The 24,941-nt window shown below is 35.0% G+C and overlaps 1 protein-coding gene across 2 annotated transcripts in view; it reads right to left on the reverse strand.

Annotated features, from left to right (window-relative positions):
- The window catches only part of DCAF5 (DDB1 and CUL4 associated factor 5), a 154,366-nt gene that overhangs the window by 46,106 nt on the left and 83,319 nt on the right, over positions 1–24,941 (reverse strand). For both annotated transcript variants that reach the window (XM_031952796.1, XM_031952797.1), the window contains one exon: positions 7,994–8,207. In XM_031952796.1, coding sequence (XP_031808656.1) covers positions 7,994–8,207 — 214 coding nt within the window. The remainder of the gene's footprint in view (positions 1–7,993; positions 8,208–24,941) is intronic.

Genomic DNA, 24,941 nt, shown 5'->3' on the forward strand with positions numbered 1-24,941 from the left:
CTAGTAGGCCACTACATGAAATAGGTTCAAAGCAAGAGGAAATGTGAATTAAGCTGTGAATTTCTTATCAGATATCAAATTTCCTCTCAAACTATTGACAGAATGATATTTCACAGAAGCAAAGGAGTCCATCTACTGGTTTTTCATATTACTGAGGTAAATGTTTTGAGGGGCTGAAAATGCTAGAATAGGAAAAGACCTTAGAAGTCATCTAAGAGCATCTAACCTTTTCATTTACAGACAAATTGAGCACTCAAGAGGTGCTAAGAGGAGGCAAAGGACTTCTCAAAGTTCACAGAGTGATTAGTGTTGGTAAGGTCTCCTGATTTCTAATAAAGGAAAAAATTCCAGAATTTACTTAAATATGTATACTAGAAAAAGTTGAAATGGTCACATTCTTTACAAGCACTTAAGATAAACTGCAGTTAAATGGATAATTTTGATTACATTAAATTAAAAGGTTTACACACACACACACACACACACACACACACACATACACAATGCAGCTAAGATTAGAAAGGAACGGAAAACTGGGAAACAATTTTTACAGCCAGTGATTCTGATAAAAGCCACTTCAATATTTGCCAAGAAAACCCCAAAATGGAGTCACAGAAAGTCAGACATGGCTGAACAACAACAGACTGCATTATTGCTTTATAGAAAAGCATTTGATTTTTTTGAGTTTATTTTGTAGCTTGCAAGTTTGGTCAGCTTTTACTAGGTGCCAAACACTGTGCGCTAAATGCTGATGATAAAAAGACAGACAAAAACAGTCTCCCTCCTCTCAAGAACCATATATGTATTCTATTGGGATAGATAACATATAAATAACTAAGTATGCACAAGATATATACAAAATAGAAGGTCATCTAAAAGTGGAAGGAACTAGCATTTGGAGGAACAGGGAAAGATGGTCAACAGAAAGTAGGATATGAGCTGTAAACTGAAGGAAGCCAGGAAAAAATGGGGTGAAGATGAGGGTGCAGAGAATTCCACCATGAGAGACAGACAGTGCAAAAGAATGGGCAGAGGAGATGGAAGATCATGTTCAGAGAACTGCAAGAAGGCCAATGTAATTGGATCAAAGAGTAGAGGATAAGAAGGGGAAAGAAAAATAGAAATGCAGGAAAGCAGTAGGTTATGCTTTAAATGCTAAACAAGACTATTTGGGCCTATAAGTAATAGGGAACAATGGGAAATTGTTGAACAGGGGGTAATATGGTTAGACCTATGCTTTAGAAAAATTATCCTGAGGTAGCAAGATGAGTCAGGAGGACCCGAGTTCAAATGTGACATCAGATAATACTTACTAGCTGTATGACCTTAGGCAACTCCCAACCCCAATTGCAAAAAAAGAGACATACAGAGAGAAATTATCCCCTGGTAGCCAAGTAGAAGATGGTATTTATTGTCTTTTATCTCTTCTTTGATTAGCTTTATATCTTTAATTTCCTTTTCATCTTATTGCTACCAAGATAGCAACAATATCAGATAAACAGGGAACCTGTCTTATTCCTGTAAAACTGGGAAAGTGTCTAGTATATCTCACTGAATTTAATGCTCACTTTTTGTTTTAGATATTTTCAATCATATTAAAAAAGTCCTTCTGTGACTATACTTGAAAGGATTTTTTAAAATAGTATAGCTGTTATATACTTTGTCAAAGTCTTATTCCACATCTACTGATATAATTATGAATTTGTTTTACTCTTGAGGTACCATTTGCCTCACACCTCTCAGATTGGCTTGAAATGATAATGCTGGAGGATACATGGGAAAACTGGAACACTAATGTATTGTTGGAATTGTGTGACATGATCCAACCATTCTTGAGAGCAATTTGGAACTATGCCCAAAGGGCTATCAAACTGTGCATATCCAGAAGTGTTCTCTACTGGCTCTGTATCCCAAGCAAATCATAAAGGAGGGAAAGGACCCACATGTGCAAAAATGTAGCAGCTCTTTTTGAGGTGGCAAATAATTGGAAAATGAGTAGATGCCTATCAATTAGGGAATGGCTAAACAAGTTGTGGTATATGAAGATAATGGAATCTTATTATTCTATAAAAACGTTGAACAAGGTGATTTTTAGAAAAGGCCTAGAAAGATTTACATAAACTGATGCTAAGTGCAACAAGCAGAACCAGGAATATGTTGTACACAATAATAGCAAAAATGTACAATGATCAACCATGAAAGACTTGGTTCTTCTCAGTGGTTCAGTGATCCAAGGCAATCCCAATAGATTTTGGATGGAAAACGCCATCTGCATCCAGAAAAAAGTACTATGGAGATTGAATGTAAATCAACACATGCTTATGTTCGCTTTTTTCCCCCTCTCCCATGGTTTTTCTCTTTTGTTCCGATTTTTCTCTGCCACATGATTCATAAAGGAATGTGTATTAAAAATAAACACAAAAATAAATAAATCTGTTTTTGTTTTTAATATGATTAATAATATTAAATGTTTCTTAATGTTGAATATTATCCAACTTGATAACAGTGAATCATTTTGGAGACAAATTTCTGCCATCTTTTTGCCAGGATTTCATTTGAAATTTTTGAATCAAGAATCATTAATGATATTGATTAACAATTCTTTTTCAGTGTTTCCCCAGTATAAATTGCTAGGGTTTTAACTGTCTCTTAAAATAATTTTGGTCATGATTCCCTTTATAGTAGGTTCTAAGAATTCTTTTTATTGCTTTTCTGTTCTGATTTTACTTTGTTCATTTTTTATTCTGTTCATTTTATTTTCTTCTCTTCTTTATTAATCATCTAATCAAAAAAGAATAGTTAGTGTCAGCTTTTCATATTTTTACATTAGAATTTTTTAAAAATCACTTTGTAACCTTTTAAAGTTATATTTATTTATTTTCCTCTAATTTTCACTTTTGCTTTCTAATTCTTACAACTGCATATCCAGTTTATTAATATTTTTATTGTTAATATATTTTTAAGAATATAATTTTTCCTGAGACGAGTATTTTAGCTGTTTCTAATATACTGTCTTTTCATTATTATTGTCTTTCACAATAGTTGTTTTTACGATTGTGTCATTATTGTCCACAGATAAATTTGAGAATTTTATTTGTGCTCCCAAAATTGAAAGTTAATTTTTTCCTTTATAAATTTAAATGTTGTCATTTGGTACATGTGTGTTCAAAACTGAGTATTTAATATTTGTGGTTCCTTTAGGCATAAAGCAATTTCCCTATTTATCTGTAATGATAGTTTTGCTTATCAGAATGATTATAACTTCAGATTTCCTGGTTTTATCTGATGCATAGTAAATTTTGCTACAGCCTTGCATTTTGATTTTGTGTATCTCTTTGCTTTTTACCTGTTTTTCTTCTAAACAACACTGTGAAGTATTAATTTCTTACCCATTTTGCCACTCTTTTTTATTGTATTGGACTGTTTAGTCTCACATATGAAATTGTGAGAGACAGGTTTGCGTTTTCATATATATGTTTGTCTAGTATTTTATATATATATATTTTATTTTTTTTAAATAATTATAATTTTTTATTGACAGAACCCATGCCAGGGTAATTTTTTACAACATTATCCCTTGCACTCACTTCTGTTCCGATTTTTTCCCTCCCTCCCTCCACCCCCTCCCCCAGATGGCAAGCAGTCCTATGCATGTTAAATATGTCACAGTATATCCTAAATACAATATATATGTGCAGAACCAAACAATTCTCTTGTTGCACAGGAAGAATTGGATTCAGAAGGTAAAAATAATCAGGAAGAAAAAAACAAACATGCAAACAGTTTATATTCATTTCCCAGTGTTCTTTCTTTGGGTGTAGCTGCTTCTGTCCATCAGTGATCAATTGAAACCGAGTTAGATCTTCTCTTTGTCAAAGAAATCCACTTCCATCAGAATACATCCTCATATAGTATCGTCTAGTATTAGATTTCTTTATTCACTTTTAAGTCAATGTCCCCAACTACAATGATAATACAACCCTATTCTCGTGGATTCTTTTCTTCCACTATTTTGTTTATTTCTATGAATGCATATTCAGTATCTGCATAGGTATAATTAAATAATAATAAAAAATAACTTAAATAACTAGAAGAATATTTCATGCTTGTGACTCGGTAGAGTCATTGTAATAAAAATGAAAAAATATTTAAGTTAATTTTCAGTTTTAGTACTATGCCAATCAAACTACCAAAAAGATGCTTTACAAAGCTAGATGGAATAACAATTAAATACATTTGGAGATACAAAAGATTTAGAATATCAAGCTAATAATTTAAAAGGTAATACTGATATAGCTGGTGGCATAAGACAATTTAGTTCTGCGTCTGGAATCAGGAAGATTAAAGTTCAATACAGTCTCAGACATTTGCTTAGCTGTGTGACTCTGGGCAAAGCATTTAACCTCAGTCTTCCTTAGTTTACTCATCTGTAAAATGGGGATAATCATTACACTCGAGGGTTATTGGGAGGATCAAATGAGTAATTATGTGTAAAAAGTGCTCAGCACAATACCTAGCACACAGATGCTATATAAATAATTATTTTTTTCTCTTCTCCTAATGCAGGGGAAGTAATACTTCTAGATTTCAAACCATAGTATGAGCAATAATTATCTGTACAATTTAGTACTGATTAAAAATAGAAAAGTAGATCAGTGGAACAAACTAGACTCAAAAAAAATCAGAAATAACTGAACTCATATAACTTCATGTCTTAAAAAACTACAAAAAACAAATTACTTAGCAAATAACTCCATATTTGGCAAGAATTGATGGGTGTGGTAGAAATTAGGCTTAGACCAGTATCTTAAATCATATAGCACAATAAATAAAAATGAATGCATAATCTCAATAATAATACCATGAAGAAATTAGTCATATATTTTTTGCAGTGATGGACGGAAGGACAAATTCCTAACAATGCAAGGGATAGATGATAATAAGAAATTTAAAAACTTCTGCATAAACAAAATTAATATTACTAGGTTAAGAATAGTCAACTGAGTAAAAAATGTGTGAATTAAAGCCTGAGAGAAACTAGACAAATGGTGATGTCCTTAATAATAAAAGGGAAGTTAGCAGGGAAGAGATTTGGGGGAAATATAATGAGTTTTATTTTGGATATACTGACTGGAGGTTGGCAGAAAGGGTGGGAAAAATAGGTAGCTCTGTGAATCAGATAATTAAACCCATGGAAGCTAATGAAATCAAGTAGTAGATAGAGAGAAAAGAGCCCGGGACAGACCCCTGAGGGACACTTATGGTTTAGAGGCTACATAATTTGGCAAAGGAGACAGAGAAGGATTCGTTAGAGATGCAGGATAGTCAGGAGAGAGAGAAAACCTAGAAGAGTGTATTTCAGAAGAAGGGAGGTAGGGATCAACAGCATCAAAGGCTGTACAAAGGTTAAGAGAAATGAGGATTGAGAAACGGTCAGTAGATTTGGCAATGGAGGATCACTGGTAATTTTGGAAAGAACAAGATTCAAAGTGGAATGATGAAGCTGCAAAATGGATTGCAGGAGTTTTAGAAAAGATAAAGTAGAGGCATTTAATGTAGATAGCTTTTTTTTTAAGGGAGTTTGGCTACCCACGGCAGAAGAAATAGGAGAACAGGTAGTGGGGATGGAAGGGTCAAGTGAGGAATTGAGGGGGAGACACGGGCATGTTTATGAGATGGTGTTTGGTTAGAATTCTGGGATAGGAAAGTTGAGGGGCATGGAAAAAAGAAATAGGGTAGTGTGGGATTAGGGAATGGAGGGGTTGCATAATGACCTACAGAAGTTCAGAACAAAAAGAGCTATTAATATACTCTAAGAAAGGAAGAACAAGATGAATAGAGGGAAAGATGAACTGATGTAAGTTGAAGTAAGCAGAACCAGAAAATGATATATACAATGACCACAACAATACAAGTACTACACCAAATCAAAACTGAAAACCACAAAATTATGATCAAGCTTGACTGACCCTAAAGAAGAGATATAAGACACAAATTTTCCCCCAATCCCCCAACTCCTATGAAGAAGTAGAAAATTATAGGTATGATACACTTTTTTTTTTTTTAAATTTTGGTTATTTTTGTTGAATTTTTTCCTTCTTTAAAAAATTATTATAGAGGATGATTCTCAGGGAAGTAGAGAAAAGAATACCATGGAAATAATTTAAAAATGAAATATATCAATAAAAATATAATTTTTAAAAAACTTAAAGAGAAAAATGTTATACTCGATATAGCATAGACAGAGTGGCCTGATACACATAAGCATATACACTTTCAAAGATTAATATATTTTTGTAACTACTTGAAGTGCTATTGGAGCTCAGTGTTACTGGCTAATAGAGCCAGAATGATATTAGTAATTTGTTTACATAACATGTTCTGAAGGTGGAAGCTTATTAAACCTAGAATAATTAAAGAATTCTAATAAAAACAATCCCGACACTATAGATGAGATATCATTATTTGTAATGCTTCATGGGATAAAACTATTCTGTAGCAAACCATTCTTTCTTACTCCCTTAACAAATTGAGAAAAACTGAAGCATATACGAAGGATATTCTAAAAAACAAAAAAAGGAGATTGTCACAGGTGATTTCAAAAGAATCTGAAATGGAGTCAGAAGTCCTGAGTTCTTCATTCTGCCACTATCTAGTTTTGTGATGTTGGGAAATCACTTTTCTCATGTCTGATTAGTCGAGATAATCTCAGATGATCCCTCAAAAAATTTTTCTAAATGTCGAGACTGACATGAAGTAGGTTCAAGTAGGCTTTGCTGATTTTATACTTTGTGTCCTGGTTTTAGTTTCTCCACACTTATTTAATTTTTAGGTAATGGATTATTACCTATTTGTAAAGTGTAAAAGACCAGTACAAGGACTGGCAATAAAATATGTTTCAGTGGGACTTCAGTCTAAGCAACATGAATGTTTTAGTAGTACATATTACAACCAATACAGGTGTTCCTGACTATCATTTTAGCTATGTTCTTCCATAATTTCTTTACTTGTAAGGAATAAGTCTTTTAATATTCTATAAAATAACAGGGCAGCACCTAAACTATGTATCTTGTTACACAATACATGATCAATAATACCTCCATTTATGATCAAACGTTTCCTTAGTGTAAAGTTTTAGACCAACTCTTGTATGCACGCACATCATTGTTAGTGATAAACTACAACCTATATACCTTTGTCTTTCTACTGCTTTGAACTACCTACAATTTTGTTTCTTTGTGAGATTATAGTGTTTCATGATCTATAGTCATAAAGGCCTAAGAAAAATGCAAGAATAATCTATACATTTTTAACCAACAGGCAGCTCAAAGTTGATGTGTTAAAATTCTTCACAAGAATGTGAATGCGAAAGCTCATAGCCTGGGGTTCTCCACTCCCCTCTTGGCAGGAAAAGAGAAGAATCAATTTCTAATTCATTCTGAAAGAAAAGTATTCACAGTTTTGTTTCCTGGAATGCAGTTGGGGTGTTTTATTGTTGTATTTTTCTAGTTGGTTAAGAAATTGAAAATTCTCATTGATTGTACATGTATAGCCTACATCAGATTGCTTGAAGTCTCAGGGAGAAAAGAAAGGGAAAGAGGGAGAAGATTTGGAAAGCAAAATCTTATAAAAGTGAATGTTTAAAACCATCTTTACATGTAATTGAGGGAAAAAAAAGATATTAAGTGGGGGGGAAGGGAAGAGCCTTCTCACTGATAGGCTATTAAAAAAAAAAGCTTTCCCATCTTCACTGAACTCCATCATCTCAGAATCATTTTAAAAACCTGACAGGGTTTTTACTCACTTATACTAAAATGTACTTTACTCATTAATCCACAGTGATGTAGGGCAATGGTAGTACCTATCATTCCTGAGGCACACTTTTGTATAACTTTCAAAAGTGGCCTAATCAGAATCAAACAGGATGCTAAAAGGACCAAGAATCAATGCATAAACAGAATAGGACTGATGAAACAGAATGTACTTTCTTTACCTGGTCACGGTCTCCTGCAAAACAGCAGCTTTTCATGGTGCATGAGTTGAAGTAGCCCTGGTTGTCAAACTGGAACACAGGTAGGCGGGAATGAATATCATATAGAACGGGTGGCAGGCGGCGGCGAAGGGCCAGCAGCTGGGTCCCATTGCTGTTGAACCGGACACTCATGGCACTTTGGAGGGATAGGTTGCCACCATAACGTAAAAGAGAGCTGCAACACAGAAAATAAAACAAGAAAAGCATTAGACATTGTTAGTGAGGAGTAAAAAGAAGAACCTAATGATTATTTCTATACAGCAAATGCCTAAGAATTTTCTATGAAAATCTTAAGAAATTCAATAAAATGTCATTTTTCTAAGTTGGACTAGGAGAAGTTGTGGTAAAACCAAAAATATTTCCTGGATGGCCCTATGCAAATCTGAGGCATTGTGGTATTGCTAAAAGAGTGCTGGATTTAGAATTAAAAAACCTGGCTTCAGATCCCTGCTGTGACACCCAAACCTGTGTGACCCTGGGCAAAGCCTCTTCTACAACTGATGAATTGGATAGATGATCCTACCCTCAAAGTTTCTGAATTTATATTTCTATCTAACTACTGTTTACCTTGTTTCTAAACCCCAATTTTGTATTTGGGAGATGAATAACAAAAAGGGAATTTAGCACAAGACTCATATTTTGTGATATGAATCAATGATTCACTAATGCTAACTAAAAGAATATGCTTGTAAAGATATTGGGATAATCAATGTCCAATTTAACTCTATTTGCCCTCCTCCCTTAGAAATTCAATAACCATCATTAAAATCAATACACATTATTTTATCAAATGAAAGCATCTTTATTATGGAAGAAAAGTAAAGATAGAAGTGTGGCATGGAGCTAGAAAACTCAAGTGCTGTGGAACAGTCCGACTTAACCACCTCGTGCTCCCAGGCAACTACAACACAGATGCCAATCTTCATCAGTGGAAGTAGTTTCCACACTGAAAGTTCCCCATATTGATGATAACACAGGTCTGACCAAAAAAAATAAAACCAAATCCAGGATAATAAATCAAACAATCATTTATTTAAAAGCTAGGGACTGAGGACCTAGACACAAAATGAACCTTACACAAGAAAAGTTTATATTTAAATCAAGAAAAAAAAAAACCATACATTAAATATTTATATAATACAGGAAGGGAGGTTCTTAAAGGCTTTAAGAGCTAAACTGAAATTATATTTGATCCTAGAAGTAACAAAGCTATTGGAGTTTTCTGATTAGAGAAGTAATATGGTCAGAATGGTACTTAAGGAAAATCATTTTAGCAGAAGTGTGGGGTGGACTGGAATGGTGAGAGATTTGGGATAGGAAAATCAATTATAGGAGGCTGCTAGAATAATGCATGTGAGAGGTGAAAGGGCTTTAATTAATGTGATAGCTGCATAAGTGGATGCACACAGAGTCAGAACTAAAAGAGGCAGAAATATCAAGACTTTTGTCAACTGACTGGATATATGGAAGATCAGAAGGATGTGGGGCTTTGGGAAGAATTACAGAAGATTAGGAAAGGGGAGCATTTGGGAGAAGGACAAATGATAACAGTTTTGGACATGTTGAGTTTGAGATTTCGGCAGACTGTCTAATTTAAAATGTCCAATAGGCAATTGGTGATGTGGGCTAAAGATAAGAATATAAGGTAGAGCAGCAAGTAAAGGGGAGTCAGAGGTAAAGAGCTTGGCTTATAAGGGTATTTGGAAAAGGTGACCTCTGAGATCCCTTCTAGCACTAATATCTTATGAACATAATAAATTTTAAAGTACTGTATATTATAAAGCATGTCTTTATTATATTTTTATGCAAGAAGCTTATTTATTTACAAATTAGAAAAATTTTCTATGAAGTTCCAATTACTCTTAATTTATAACTTATATTACAATTCCAATTAAATATGGATCACCAATTTTTGTAACATTTAAAATTTTTAAATACAATTAGCCTGATGAAAGATTAGTAAATAAAATCACTATTTCCTAACTTGTAACAAGCACTTAATTAATATTCCCAGCAACAAGACAAAATAAGCCAACCAACAGCCTTTATTATAGAATTCAGCTCTTCATCCTGGCCCTCCAATCTTCCAATGCTTTGGAAATCAAAACTCCAAAATGAAGAAATTTGCTCAATCTGCAATAGCAGTGAAGTATTCTGTCATGAAAGAACATGTATGTAGGTATGTAGGTTATATGGCACTCTTATTAAACCTGAAAGAAAGAATTTAGCATCCAGCTAAGATCTGTTCTTTTTCCTTAGAAGTCACCTGGATCAAAGACCTAGAGTGGTAAATTGTGAAGCATCATCCGAGGGGAGGGAGTCAGAAATTGAGCAACTTGGGACAATAATGGAAAAAAGACTGAAATCACCAAAGATCTTGGGAGGAAAAATATTCAAAAGACCTCAGTACTCAAAGCATGAGCAGACAAACCAAAAGGAAAGGCAATAGCAATAGGAAAAAATACGGCCTCCAGATCTAATAAGAAAAAGGAATATACTTCAATGCCTGATAAGACACAGGACTGAGTGGATTTTGAAGAAAGCATGAGTCCACAGAGCATACTATTCCTGAATGGTTAAAAATAAATAAGAACACCAGAAGTAACTGGCAGAATGGAAACACTAAAATCCATGGTGACAAATCTCAAAGAAACAAAAGAGAGGATCTGATTGGGAATACAAACATACAGAAGTGAAAGATAATCTGGAAAAAGAAAAAGAAAAAAGCATTAGAGCTAAAAGAAAGCATATACAGCAATAACTTAGGGATTATAGGTTTCTCAGAATATAACATCAAAAAACCTGAACCATAATGCTCAGAACATTTTTTTTAAGGTGGGCTAAATAACATTTTATTCCTTTTTTTTTCCTTTAATTTAATAGCCTTTTATTTACAGGCTATATGCATGGGTAACTTTACAGCACTAACAATTGCCAAACCTCTTGTTCCAATTTTTCACCTCTTACTCCCCCCACCCCCTCCCCCAGATGGCAGGATGACCAGTAGATGTTAAATATATTAAAATATAAATTAGATACACAATAAGTACATGACCAAACCGTTATTTTGCTGTACAAAAAGAATCAGACTCTGAAATATTGTACAATTAGCTTGTGAAGGAAATCAAAAATGCAGGTGGGCATAAATATAGGGATTGGGAATTCAATGTAATGGTTTTTAGTCATCTCCCAGAGTTCTTTTTCTGGGCATAGCTAGTTCAGTTCATTACTGCTCCATTAGAAATGATTTGGTTGATCTCGTTGCTGAGGATGGCCAGGTCCATCAGAACTGGTCATCATATAGTATTGTTGTTGAAGTATATAATGATCTCCTGGTCCTGCTCATTTCACTCAGCATCAGTTCGTGTAAGTCTCTCCAGGCCTTTCTGAAATCATCCTGTTGGTCATTTCTTACAGAACAGTAATATTCCATAATATTCACATACCACAATTTATTCAGCCATTCTCCAACTGATGGGCATCCACTCAGTTTCCAGTTTCTAGCCACTACAAAGAGGGCTGCCACAAACATTCGTGCATATACAGGTCCCTTTCCCTTCTTTATAATCTCTTTGGGATATAAGCCCAGTAGTAACACTGCTGGATCAAAGGGTATGCACAGTTTGATAACTTTTTGAGCATAATTCCAAACTACTCTCCAGAATGGTTGGATTCGTTCACAACTCCACCAACAATGCATCAATGTCCCAGTTTTCCCGCATCCCCTCCAACAATCATCATTATTTTTTCCTGTCATCTTAGCCAATCTGACAGGTGTGTAGTAGTATCTTAGAGTTGTCTTAATTTGCATTTCTCTGATTAATAATGACTTGGATGCTCAGAACATTTGAACACAGAAAACACAGAAAGAATCCATTTCAAAATTTTCCCAAAAAAGTCTGAGACTACATATTCTAAGGCACAATGATTAAATTTAACAATTCCATACAGAAAGGAGAAAAAGCTTTTGACACAAATAACACCTATTTCACTAAAAACATTAGCAAAGGAATAAACAAAGTTTTTGATATATAATCTAAAATCAAGAACAATGGAGATAAGCTAAAAATCTTTCCAATAAGATCAGGTTTCACTGCAGAATGAATCTCCATTATTATCATTACTGTTCAATATTGTAATGGAAATGTTACTTATGGCAAAAAACAGGAAAAAAAACCTGAAGGGAAAAATATAGACAAAGAAAAAGAAAAACTTTTCTTTTTTTGTTTGCAGATGATGCAATGGTTTAGAGAAACCTAGAGAGTTAACTAAAAACTAATTAAAACAACTTTGTTAAAGTTGAAGGATACAAAATAAATATAAACAAATCACCAACATTTTAAAACAAGTAAACAAACAAGCAATATTACACTGAGAAACAATAAATTCTGATGCAACCAGGAGAAAGACCTTTAATTATAAAGGAAAGGAAATTAAGATAAAATAGGATGATTCTGAACTTTCTAGAAAATGAAGACGGGAAAGGAATAATGTATTCCAAAGCACACTGGAGCCATTATATAGCCCAGGTTGACCTATCCTGAAAAACTAAGTCTAAACATAAATGAAAAAAAGATGACATTTGACATAGAGACATTCAAAACATTTTAGAAAGAAAACCACATTTGAAGTTATTATTTACTTCTCGTAATATCCCAGACAACAGAAATACAAGAAGAGTTAAACAGCTAAGAATGACCAAAATAACAAAGATCATTAAGAACTCTGGGTGATGACTAAAAACCATTACATTGAATTCCCAATCCCTATATTTATGCCCACCTGCATTTTTGATTTCCTTCACAAGCTAATTGTACAATATTTCAGAGTCTGATTCTTTTTGTACAGCAAAATAACGGTTTGGTCATGTATACTTATTGTGTATCTAATTTATTTTTTAATATATTTAACATCTACTGGTCATCCTGCCATCTAGGGGAGGGGGTGGGAGGTAAGAGGTGAAAAATTGGAACAAGAGGTTTGGCATTTGTTAATGCTGTAAAGTTACCCATGTATATATCCTGTAAATAAAAGGCTATTAAATAAAAAAAAAAAAAAAGAAAAAAAAAAAAGAAAGAAAGCAAAAGTCAAATAAAAATAAGGGTGGGGAAAGACATCTGAAATATTATTCATAGTTAAATTGAAAAGGTTTTGCACAAATAAAACCAATGCAACCAAGATTATTAGAAGGGAAGCAGAAAGCTGGGAAACAATTTTTACAGTCAAAGTTTCTGATAAAGGTTCTCATTTTTTAAAATTAAAGCTTTTTATTTTTAAAAACACATGCATGGATAATTCTCCAACATTAACCCTTGCAAAACCTTGTTTTCAAATTCCCCCCCCTTCTCCCCTGGATGGTAAATAGTCCAATATATGTTAAACATGGCAGAAATATATGTTAAATCCAATATATGCATACATGTTTATACAATTATCTTGCTGCACAAGAAAAATCAGCTCAAACCGGGGGAAAAAAACCCCAGAAAGAAAATAAAATGCAAACAAACAACAACAAAAAAGTGAAAATGCTATGCTGTGAACCATACTCAATTCCCACAGTCCTCTCTCTAGATGCAAATGACCCTCTCCATCATAAAATCATTGGAACTGGTTTGAATCATTTCATTGTTTTAGAGAGCCACATTCATCGGAATGTGATCATCATATATGTATGATCTCCTGGTTCTGCTCATTTCACTTAGTATCAGTTCATGTAGGCCTCTCCAGGCCTCTCTGAAATCATTCTGCTGGTCGTTTCTTACAGAACAATAATATTCCATACCATTCATATATCATAATTTATTCAGCCATTCTCCAATTGATGGTGATCCATCCATTCAGTTTCCAGTTCCTTACCATCACCACAAAAGGCTGCCACATTTTTGCACATGTGGGTCCTAAAAGTCTCATTTCTAAAATATGTAGAGAACTGAGTCTTTTATAAGAATATAAGCCATTCCTTAATTGATATATGGTCAAAGAACACAGATAGTGTAAGAAATAATTTGGACCGTTATTCTATTGCAATCAGTATTATATTAAAAAATTCGATAGAATCACATCAAAGTTCTATAAATAAGATCTTAAGAGTTGTGAGCTGGAGATTCTAAGTTGATTATAGGAAATAAACTATAGGGTTCCACCCTTGTTTTTCCTTATCACAGAAGCCCAGTGTGGCAATGGGCAACAACTACATGGAAAATCCCCCCAAATCTACTTATACCTCTGAACCAAACTCATCCTGCACTGGCTGTTCTTGTAAAGTTCTGCTGGACAACTGTACCTTTTCATTTCTTTGTATTACTTCAAGATTCAACTTGAATACTATATCCCCTAGCTGTTAATGCCTTCCCTCTTTCATATCATCATCTATCCTATATATATCTTCTCCAACAGGAGCAGGTAACCATCTTAAGACCACTTAAGTCATGAACTGATAGCTTGTGCCATTTTCTCCTGCCCCACCTATGGAAAATCCTGTCCATATTGTGTGGAAATATTCCTTGCTTTAGCCAAATTATGATCATGCTGACATATTATTTTGCTTATTTTAGTTTATATATCATCGGTCAATCACTGGAATTATTCTGTATTGGTATAGCTGTTCTAAAATGACTAGAAATATAGCCCTACAAAAATAGAAGGTTCCAGATGCCTGGAAGGAGAAGGCATCTCAGATCATAAAGAAGACCTGAGGTCCATTTTATTAGAGGAGACCATAGACTCTTTGATAAAGTGCCATTGGCTCACAATTGTGTCTCAGTCTTTCTTATAGTAGGTGAGTTTCAGATGAAGAAATTAAAGCTATTTATACTCATGAAAAAATGCTTTAAATCAATGCAAATTAAAACAACTCTTGAGTTATTACTTCACACTTCTCAGATTGGCTAAGATGACAGGGAAAGATAATGATAATATTGGAGGGGATGTGGGAATAAGATACTAATGCATTATTGGTGGAATTGTGAACAGATCCAGCCACTTGGAGAGCAAATTTGGAACTATGGCCCTTAAAGGGTGATCAAACTGTGATCCAGCAGTATCCCTACTGTACCCTAAAGAGATTATAAAAGAGGGAAAAAGACCTACATATGCAAAATGTTTGTAGCATCTCTTTTTATAGTAGCATGGAATTGGAAATTGAGTGGATGGCCCATAAATTGGAGTATGGTTGAATGGAATATTATTATTCTATAAGAAATGATCAGGCTGATTAAAAAAACAAAACAAAACATGAAAAGACTTACATACACTGATGCTGAATAAAGTGAGCAGAACCAAGAGAACATTTATACAGTAACATCAAGATTATGTGATGGTTAACTATGACAGAGTTAGCTCTTTTCAGCAATACAATCATACAAGACAATTCTCTTGGGATGGGAAAATGTCATCTGCATCCAGAGAAAACCAGAGAAAAAACTATGGAGACTGAATGCAGATCAAAATATTCTATTTTCACCTTTTCTTTTCTGGGTTTGTTTTTTCTTTCTCATGATTTTCCCCTTTTGTTCTGACTTTTCTTTCACAATATGATAAATATGGAAATATGTTTAAAATTATTGAACAGCTATATAACTTGTATCAGATTGCTTGAACTTGTATCAATCAGATTGCTTGCTGTTTTGGGGGGGAGGGTAGAGAGAAAAATTTGGAACTAAAAATCTTACAAAAATGAATGTTGAAAATTATCTTTATATGTAATTGGAAAAATTTAAATACTTTTAAGAAAAAAAAACATGCATAGATTAAATCTAAAAACTCCCAACCAACAGGTGATTCAATGTTTTCTTTTTGTTGCTGATGCTTGTTATTGTTTTTGTGGGACTAAATTACAAAATGAAGAGATACATGAAAAGGAAAGGAGGAGGAAAGAAGATAGAAGGGAATGTGAGATGTGCCCTAGACAAAGTCAATGGTTAACACTGAAGGGAAAGTACCTTTCATCAACATTCATGAAGAAAAGGGTCTACAAAAAAATGAGTCTAAAAAAAGGACTGAAGAATAACTTTATTTCAATGGTGGTACTGCTGATGAATGCTGCTCCTATGGAAGAAGAGTTATTTATAAAGGGAGATATAGGGACTTTAGAATAGTTTTTTGTCTGTAGGGATTTGGTGGTTAGGAGACAAACTTCTGTCTCAGGAGAAGGAAATAACTCCAGGGGAAACTGACATCTAGAGAATTATCAATTTAGGGAAGAGATTTTGAGCAAACCGGAAAAAAAAAAAAAAAAAAGAGGGCAGAGGTCAATAATGAACCACACAAGCAGGGCCATAGAAAAAGAATCCTACTATGGGGCGATATTCTCGCTATTCTCTGCAGGAATATATATTTCTAATAGTAAGACAACAGAGAAAAAAGGGAATCCTTTTCCTTACCTTAATTAACTTTAAATTAAAATTAAAATTAAATAAATTAAATAAAATTAATTAATTTAAATAAAATTTAAATAATTTAAATAAAATTAAATAAAAATTTAAAATTAAATTTAATTTTTAATTAAATATGAACTTAAACAAATATCAATATTGAACTTGTATGTCCTGAATGCTGTAGCACTAAATTCATAAAGGAAACACTTAACTAAGGAGATTTCAATATCCCTTTTTCAGTTTTGTCCAAGTCTACAAGAAAGATAAACTAAAGGGAAAATATAGAATTATTTGACGTTATCTATAATATATGCATATTATATATATATATAGGTGTATAATATAATATAATATAATGTAATGTAATATAATATATAGATCATGTATTAGGGCACTGATATTTTGCAAACTAAAGCAAATCTGTCTTTTACAGACATAATGAAGACTAGACCCAAATGGAGACAACAGACTCCATCAATTATTACTTCCAGGATCAAATATAAAATCCTCTGTTTGTATTTTGAAGGCCTCTGTAATCTGACAATAACATGTAAAAGACTATAAAGGAACCATTTATATATTCTATAATCCAGTCAACCCAAACTACTTCTTACATTTCTTGAACATCCCCACATTCCATGCAATATAAGTCCCTCACCTCCATATAAATGCTCACTTCCTCACCCTCTTGCTTCCGTAACTGACTGCAAAAAACACCTTTATACACGTTTGGTATGAAAACAGAAGGGGAGGACTTTCATTTAATAAAACTTATAAAATGCAATTGTGTTTTCAGAGACACAAAATGTTAAGAAAAAGAGGAACACCTGTCTGCTGAACTTAGTCCTTCAGCTCATTTTTACATAATTCTTTAAGGCTTTAAAGACAAAATAACAAAATGGTAAATAATTCAAAATAGTTCAAAGACTATGGGGTGATTAAATAAGTACTGTTGGAAAGGGGAAGTCATCTGAAAAGTGAGTTACTGACTACCAGTAGACACTAATGTGAACTTATAAGGGCTGGACTGGTCAAGGAGAACAAGAGTGGACAATGATGACTATGTGGGGGAAAAAATAGCACTAAGGAGCCAGCAGACAAGAAGACTTTATCTGTAGCTCCTGCCAGCCTAGAGAAAGGCTGATCTCACTGGAATGGCCCCTTTGGGCCATTTTATAAGAGAACTGAAACCTCTGAGTTGTCGGTTGTTACTCTGTTGCCCTTTCTGCTTTGAGAAGGAAATGGGGAAAAAAAGGGAAGGGGGAAGAAATAAAAGGCTCTTAAAACTGATTTGTCATTGAATTCTCTGGGTGACAACTGGATGGAAGATGTAGAATGTGAGTAGAAGAGCTGGGTGGGCTTATTTGCACTTTTCAGAAAGTCAACCTGATAACCTTGCAATTCCTTTTCTTAAAGGCAACTGATAGTAGATATAACCATATATCGCTTTCTCTATGACTTTTTAAGACTGTAAGTTAAGACAGCCTGTCACTGCATCATCAATTTGAGAGAAATGGATTTGCCCAGAAGTAGAGTGTTGGGGACCAGCTGAACAGTTATAGAGAAAAGCAGATTCATGTGAAACAGATGTTCTTGCATGAATCAACATTACAACTTGCAATCAGCAGCTATATATTGCCCATAGCATGTCTCTATTCCAAGTTTATAAAAGTGTGCACCTACTGTCTCATTTGGTATACAGAAGAGGAAAAGATAGGTGAGGTTTATGTGAGAATTGTGATATATTTATTTAGCTTTGTTCTGAGGACAAAAAGGGTTTGAGTAACAGTGGCAAGTATTCATGGTATAGTTCCTTATAACATCATTACATTCTCTAGGAGAATCTGAATTCTCTACTAGCAGCTGAGTAAAATTTAAATTCCTTATATAGCATTTCAATATCCTTGTCATCCCTACAGAGATGATTCTCAGATGATTCACAGATTGATAAATGCAAACCTGTTCTCTGCCTTAAGCATCAGTCTTAAATTTCTAATTGTTGACCATTTCAAAGATCTCAAACTCATTATGTGCAAAATGGAGTTTTTTACCTATGCTCTCAATACACCCCCTCTCCCCCGCAAATGTGTATAATTAATCAAGAAAGGGATTAGGAAAGGCTTTCTATAGAAAGACTTGAGACTAGAGAAGCCAGGAGGAAGATATGAGGAGGAAGCATTCTGAGTATGGGGACAGCCAGTAAAATTGGCCAGAGGTGAATGGTAAGAAAGACAGTTGCCACTGAATCAGAGTGCATGGGGGTGGGGAGATATAAAGTGTATGAGACTGAAAAGATATTGGGGGAGGAAAGTTAACAGAACTAGGAAAGAAAGAGAAAGCATCTATTCTCTATGGCCATCTCAAGGAATTTAACCACAAATAGAAGGAAAGATATAGTACCAAAGTTAGCATGGATTGAAGGGTCAAGAGAGGTTTTGAGGAGGAAGATAAGAGGCAGGGCCCAGCTCCAAGATAACATACAAAAGACAGATGGGACATGATGGCAGCCAAGTTTACACCCAGAAACCCTTTAGAAAGTCAGGACTCTGATGTGATCAACCAACAGAAAAGCAATCAGATAGCAGAAAGGGATTGCAATTGGGGAGAATACAGGCCTTTTAAAACAATAGGGCAGTGTCCAGTGCAAACAGCTTCAATATAATTGCCAGGTAATGAGGAGAAATCCCAAAAGTGGTAAACAGAAGCAAATTAGATAGGTTAACTGGTCAGGAGAGAGGGTTTCCCTTACAGATGGTGAAGTAGTCCATATTTTTCTATTTGTAAATTATATGGCACTAATAGTTAGAAAAGCTTCTTAAATGATGATCATAATTGTAATGTTCTCTTCTCTAAAATATAATGTTCTCCAGGAGTAGGTTTTCTGGGGAGCTTCTGGAGGCAGCCTTCGTTTCAGTACAGTGTAATAATTACCTCAAATGCAGCCAAAAGGCTCAAAAGGAGCCAGGAGAGAACTCCAGATCCTTTATTGTCTCTTTCAAAATAGCCTGGTTAGCTTTCTTAGAGGCCTATCTCTCTCCTTGGTTCTGAGAGCTCTTGCTGCTAGTCCTTTGTCTCTTCCAGCTTCAGCCTCTAGCTCCCTCTGAATCCAAAGCCTCCAGCCAGCACAAAGGTGGAAAAACAGAATGAATCTGTCTTGCCTCCTCTAGTGGGCTCCTCCTCTAGTGGGCTTGTCCTTCTGACTTGTGAATCTCCCAGAGCTTCCAGTGGGCTTGTCCTTTTATATCCTCTTTTAGAGGTGTGAATGAACTCTTAAAGATGTGAACTCTAATGTGTGAACTAAGTACATAAGCATATAAGCATTGTCTCTATCAATTTAAGTGACTTAGCACCTTATTTCAAGTTCTGACCCATAACATGAAAAGACATGGGAGTGTTTGGAGGCAGCAGAGAAGAAGCCAGCAGATAGGGAGAAATTGGGGATTAATGAGAGTGAAGTTGGAAGAGGGCAATCTCCTGGAGAAGACAAGATAGAATGGGATCATCTGTATATACCAAAGGATTAACCCTGAGACCGAGGTGAAGGAGATAGCCACAGAAGATATATGAGTCATATGAGAGGGGAAAAAGAGGAGCTCTCAGAATGGTTTCAATTTTTTAAGATAAAGTTCTCATTTGGGAAGCTGGGGTAGGGGAAGCAATGGAAGGTATGAGAAGGAATGGCTAAGATCAAGTGTAAGAATGAAAAATTTTTGGAAGAGTTGCTATGGAGAGTGGGATTGTGAGTTAGAGAGGTGTAGGAGGATTGCTTAGCAGCAGTCAGTGCCCAATTGAGCTTTTATAACAAATTTGTAGTGGACGCCGTCAAAATAATTGCAAGATTTTTCTTTACTTTGTTCATCAGCACAAGTGTAGGAGCAAACAAAGATCGTGGGTAAAAAAGCAGTTCTTATGATCAAACAATTATATTCTAATAGGGGAAATAACAGGTCAATCTGCAGTTCTCTTATTATGGTTTGAGGAATCTGGGGATCCAGGACAACAGAAAAGGGAGTTTATGAAGTCATAATTATTTGGGTTTTTTGTTTTTGTTTTTAAAAAAAATTTTTGGCATCTGAAATTATTTATTAAAGCTTTTTATTTACAAAACATATGCATGGGTAATTTTTCAACACTGACCCTTGAAGGCTTTGCCTTCTGTTGCAAATTATCCCCTCCTTTCCCCCTTACCCAGTTCCCTAGATGGCAGATAGTCCAATACATGTTAAATATGGCAAAATATATGTTAATCCAATACATGTATACAGTTATCTTGCTGCACAAGAAAAATCAGTCAAGAAGGAAGGAAAAAACTGGCAAAGAAAACAAAATGCAATGAAACAACAGAAAGAGTGAGAACACTATGCTGTGGTCCATACTCAATTCCCACATTCCTCTCTCTGGGTATAGATGACTCTCTTCATTACTGAACAATTGGAACTGGTTTGAATCAGTCCATTGTTGAAGAGAGCCACATCCAATAGAATTGATCATCGTATAGTCTTCTTGTTGCTATGTACAATGGTTCTGGTTCTACTCATTTCACTTAGTATCAGTTCATATATCAGGCCTCATCAGAGGCCTCTCCAGGCCTCTCTGAAATCATTGTTGGTCATTTCTTCCAGAACAATAATATTCCATAACATTCATATAAGATAATTTATTTAGCCATTCTCTAATCGATGGTCAGCCACTCAGTTTCCAGTTTCTTCCCACTACAAAAAGGGCTGCCACAAACATTTTTGCACATGTGAATCCCTTTCTTTCCTTTAAGATCTCTTTGGGATATAAACCCAGTAGAAACTCTGCTGGGTCAAAGGGTATTCACAGTTTGATAACTTTTAAGCATAGTTCCAAATTGCTCTCCAGAATGTTTGGATTCAATCACAATTCCACCATCAATGTATCAGTGTTCCAGTTTTCCCACATTTCCTTCAACATTCATCATTATCTTTTTCTACTGTCTTAGCCAATCTGAGATGTGTGTAGTGGTATCTCAGAGTTGTCTTAATTTGCATTTCTCTGATCAACAGTGATTTAGAGCACCTTTTCATAAGACTACAAATCGTTTAAATTTCTTCATCGGAAAATTGTCTATTCATATCCTTTGACCATTTACCAATTGGTGAATGGCTCGAATTAGTATAAATTTGAGTTAATTATATATTTTAGAAATGTGGCCTTTATCAGAACTTTTGACTGTAAAAATGTTTTCCCAGTTTATTGCTTCCCTTCTAATTTTGTCCTCATTAGTTTTGTTTGTACAAAAACTTTTTAACTTAATATAATCAAAATCATCTATTTTGTGATCAATAATGATCTTCTTTGGTCACAAATTCCTTCTTTTTTATGTCTAGATCTTATTTTGGTATACAGTGTCAAGTGTGGGTCAATGCTTAGTTTCTGCCATACTAGTTTCCAATTTTTCCAGCAATTTTATCCCAAAAGCTGGGGTCTTTGGATTTGTCAAACACTAGATTGCTATAGTCATTGACTATAAAATTATTTTTGTAATAATACCAAAGCGCTGTTTAGCTTGTTTGGGAGACTTTGAAGGAAAGTATGGAAAAGGAGAGGTATTAGGCTGACTACCAAACTGAAGGTCTACAGAGCTGTTTTGTGCTGAGCTCATTGTTACGTGCCTGTGATGAACCTGGCTCTTTTCACAATGAGATGATTCAAGGCAATTCCAACAGACTTGGGAATGGAAAGTGCCATCCACATTCAGAGAGAGAGAACTAAAGAGATGAATATGAATGAAGCATAATATTTTCACCTTTTTTTTATAGCTCTTTGCTTTTTTTCTTTCTCATGGTTCATGGTTTTTTCCCCTTTTGATCTTGTGTGTGTGTGTGTGTGTGTGTATGTGTGTACATGTGCAGAATGACAAATATGGAAATATCTTTATAAGAATGACATGGGGGGGGGGGGCGGAGCCAAGATGGCAGAGAAGACATACTTGTCATTCTAAGCTCCCCTTCTACCCTCACTACTAATTACCAAATTCAGCCTCAGAAATAGTGCTTGACTGGTAAAATCCATAAATATTGGGAGTACAACAAATTACAAACTGAAGATAATCTGGAAGATCACCAGATCGGCAGGAACAGGCCAGCGCAGGCAAGGAGGTGGAATGCAGAGGCTAGCACACTGAGTGGACCAGGGAGGGGCAGTCTCCATGGGTGGAGAATTTGTAGGGAGTACTCTACCACAGGTTGGCAGTTCTGCTTTGGTTGCAAAGCAGTAGATCAGCAGAGAAGTTATACAAACGCCAAAGGTAGAAGGTACTCCAAAAAACGCCAGAATCTAACAGAATCTGGCTACACCCACTCAGCACCGGAAGTGACTCAGCACAGACCACAGCACAGCTGTACAGCCCCATCCTACAGCATGGGGCTTTTGCCCAGGGCAGCCACAAATTTACACAGCAGTAGGGCTCTGCCTGGGGTAATAAAACTTCTGCAGAGCCGCTACGCTTCCCAGGGCAGAAATACTTCCGGTGTGGATTCTTCCCAGGGCACTCCACAGCTTGGCTGCTCTTAGCAGCCCATTTGCAGGACAGCTACTGTCTATATATCTCTCCCTGCTCTGCAGAGGAAGCTGGTAACCTCTTTGCCCTGAAGGCAGACCCTTAGAGCTTTAAAAAAAAGCATATGCTAATCATTGATAACAGAAAGACAGCAGGTTTTCAACCCCAAGGAGACTAATAGCAGACAGTCTCCAAACAAAACCGCAAAGGGGGATGTAACCTGATCCCTACCACACAAGGCTCTCCTAGAAGAAATTATAAAAGATCTTAAAAGAGAGCGAGAAGAAAAATGGGGAAAGGGAAAAACAGCTCTGTAAGAGAGTACAGAAAAGGCATATAATTCACTTAAAAGAAAAATTTGATAAAGTGGAAAAAGAAAACAACTTTCTAAAATGTGAATTGGAAAAGGTAAAGAATTCTCAGGGAAACAGAATGTGGGAATTGGAAAAGATAAAGAACTCCCAGGAAAGTAGGATTTGTGAATTGGAAAAAGAAAATAACTCAGTAAAAAAAAAATTTAGTGAAATGGAAAAAAATTCGATATAGCAAAACAACTCATTTAAAAACTCAATTGGACATATACAAAAAGAAGTTTTTAAAAAAAGCTAAGAAAATAACTCATTAAAAATCAGAACTGAACAAATAGAAATGAACGATTCATTGAGACATCAAGAATCAGTCAAGCAAAACCAAAAAAATGAAAAAATAGGAAAAAAAAGTTCAATATCTACTTGGAAAAACAACAGACCTGGAAAATAAATCTAGGAGAGATAAGGACTTCTTGAAAATTATGATGAAAAAAAGAGCCTATATACTATTTTACAGGAAATCATCAAAGAGAACTGCCCAGATGTCATAGAATCAGAAGGTAAAATAGGGATTGAAAGAATTCATCGAACACCTTCTGAAAGAGACTCCAAAATAAAAACTCCAAGGAATATCGTGGCTAAATTTCACAAGTATCAGATTAAGGGAAACATTTTACAAGCAGCCAGAAAAAAACAATTCAAATACCGAGTAGCCACAATAAGGATCATTCAGGATCTAGCAGCTTCCACATTAAAGGATTGAAGGGCCTGGAATCTGATATTCTGAAAGGCAAAGGAACTTGGAATGCAGCCAAGAATAAACTACCCAGATAAGATGAGCATTTTCTTCCAGGGAAGAAGATGGACAGTTAAAGAAACAGGTGAATTCCATTTGTTTCTAATGAAAAAAACAGAACTAAAGAAAAAATTGGACTTCCAACTATAGGACTCAAGAGAAGCAGAAAGAGGTTAAAAAAAAAACGCTTGAGAACTTTGTTTCTGTTATGGACATATATAAAGAGTGCATGTATAATTTGGTTTTACTGATATTTAAAAAAAGGGGGGAAATAGAAATGGAAAAGGGATAATATTAGAAAAAGGGAAAAGGGGAGATATAAAGAGGGAAACTACATGCCATGAAGAGGCAAAGGAAACCTATCATATCTGAGGGAATTTAGGGAAGGGGAGGAACATTGTATGAATCTTACTTTCATCAGATTTGGCTCAAAGAGAAAATAATTGACATATTTGGTTTACAGAGAAACTTCTCTCACTTCATTAAAAAGTGGGAGAGGAAAAGGGAAAAGGAAAATAGTAATAAAGGAAAGGTATAAGAAAGGGGAAGGGATTCAAAGAGGGTGGGAGGGACACTATGGGAGATAAACTCTCCCATAAAGCGGAGGCGGATGGCAGACAGGGTCAAAAGCCAGAACCTTACGATATGTTGTTTACAGGAAACACAGGAAACACATTTAAAGCAGGGAGATACATACAGAGTAATAAAGGCTGGAGCAGAATCTATTGTGCTTTAGGAGAAGTGAAAAAAAAAATCAGGGATAGCCATCCTTATCTCAGATCAAGCAAAAGAAAAAAATTGATCTAATTAAAAGAGATAAGGAAGGAAACTATATCTCACTAAAAAGTAGCAAAGACAATGAAACAATATCAATACTAAACATATATGCACCAAGTGGTATAGC

This window comes from Sarcophilus harrisii, chromosome 2 (genome assembly GCF_902635505.1).
Source record: "Sarcophilus harrisii chromosome 2, mSarHar1.11, whole genome shotgun sequence".
Taxonomy (NCBI): Eukaryota; Metazoa; Chordata; class Mammalia; order Dasyuromorphia; family Dasyuridae; genus Sarcophilus; species Sarcophilus harrisii.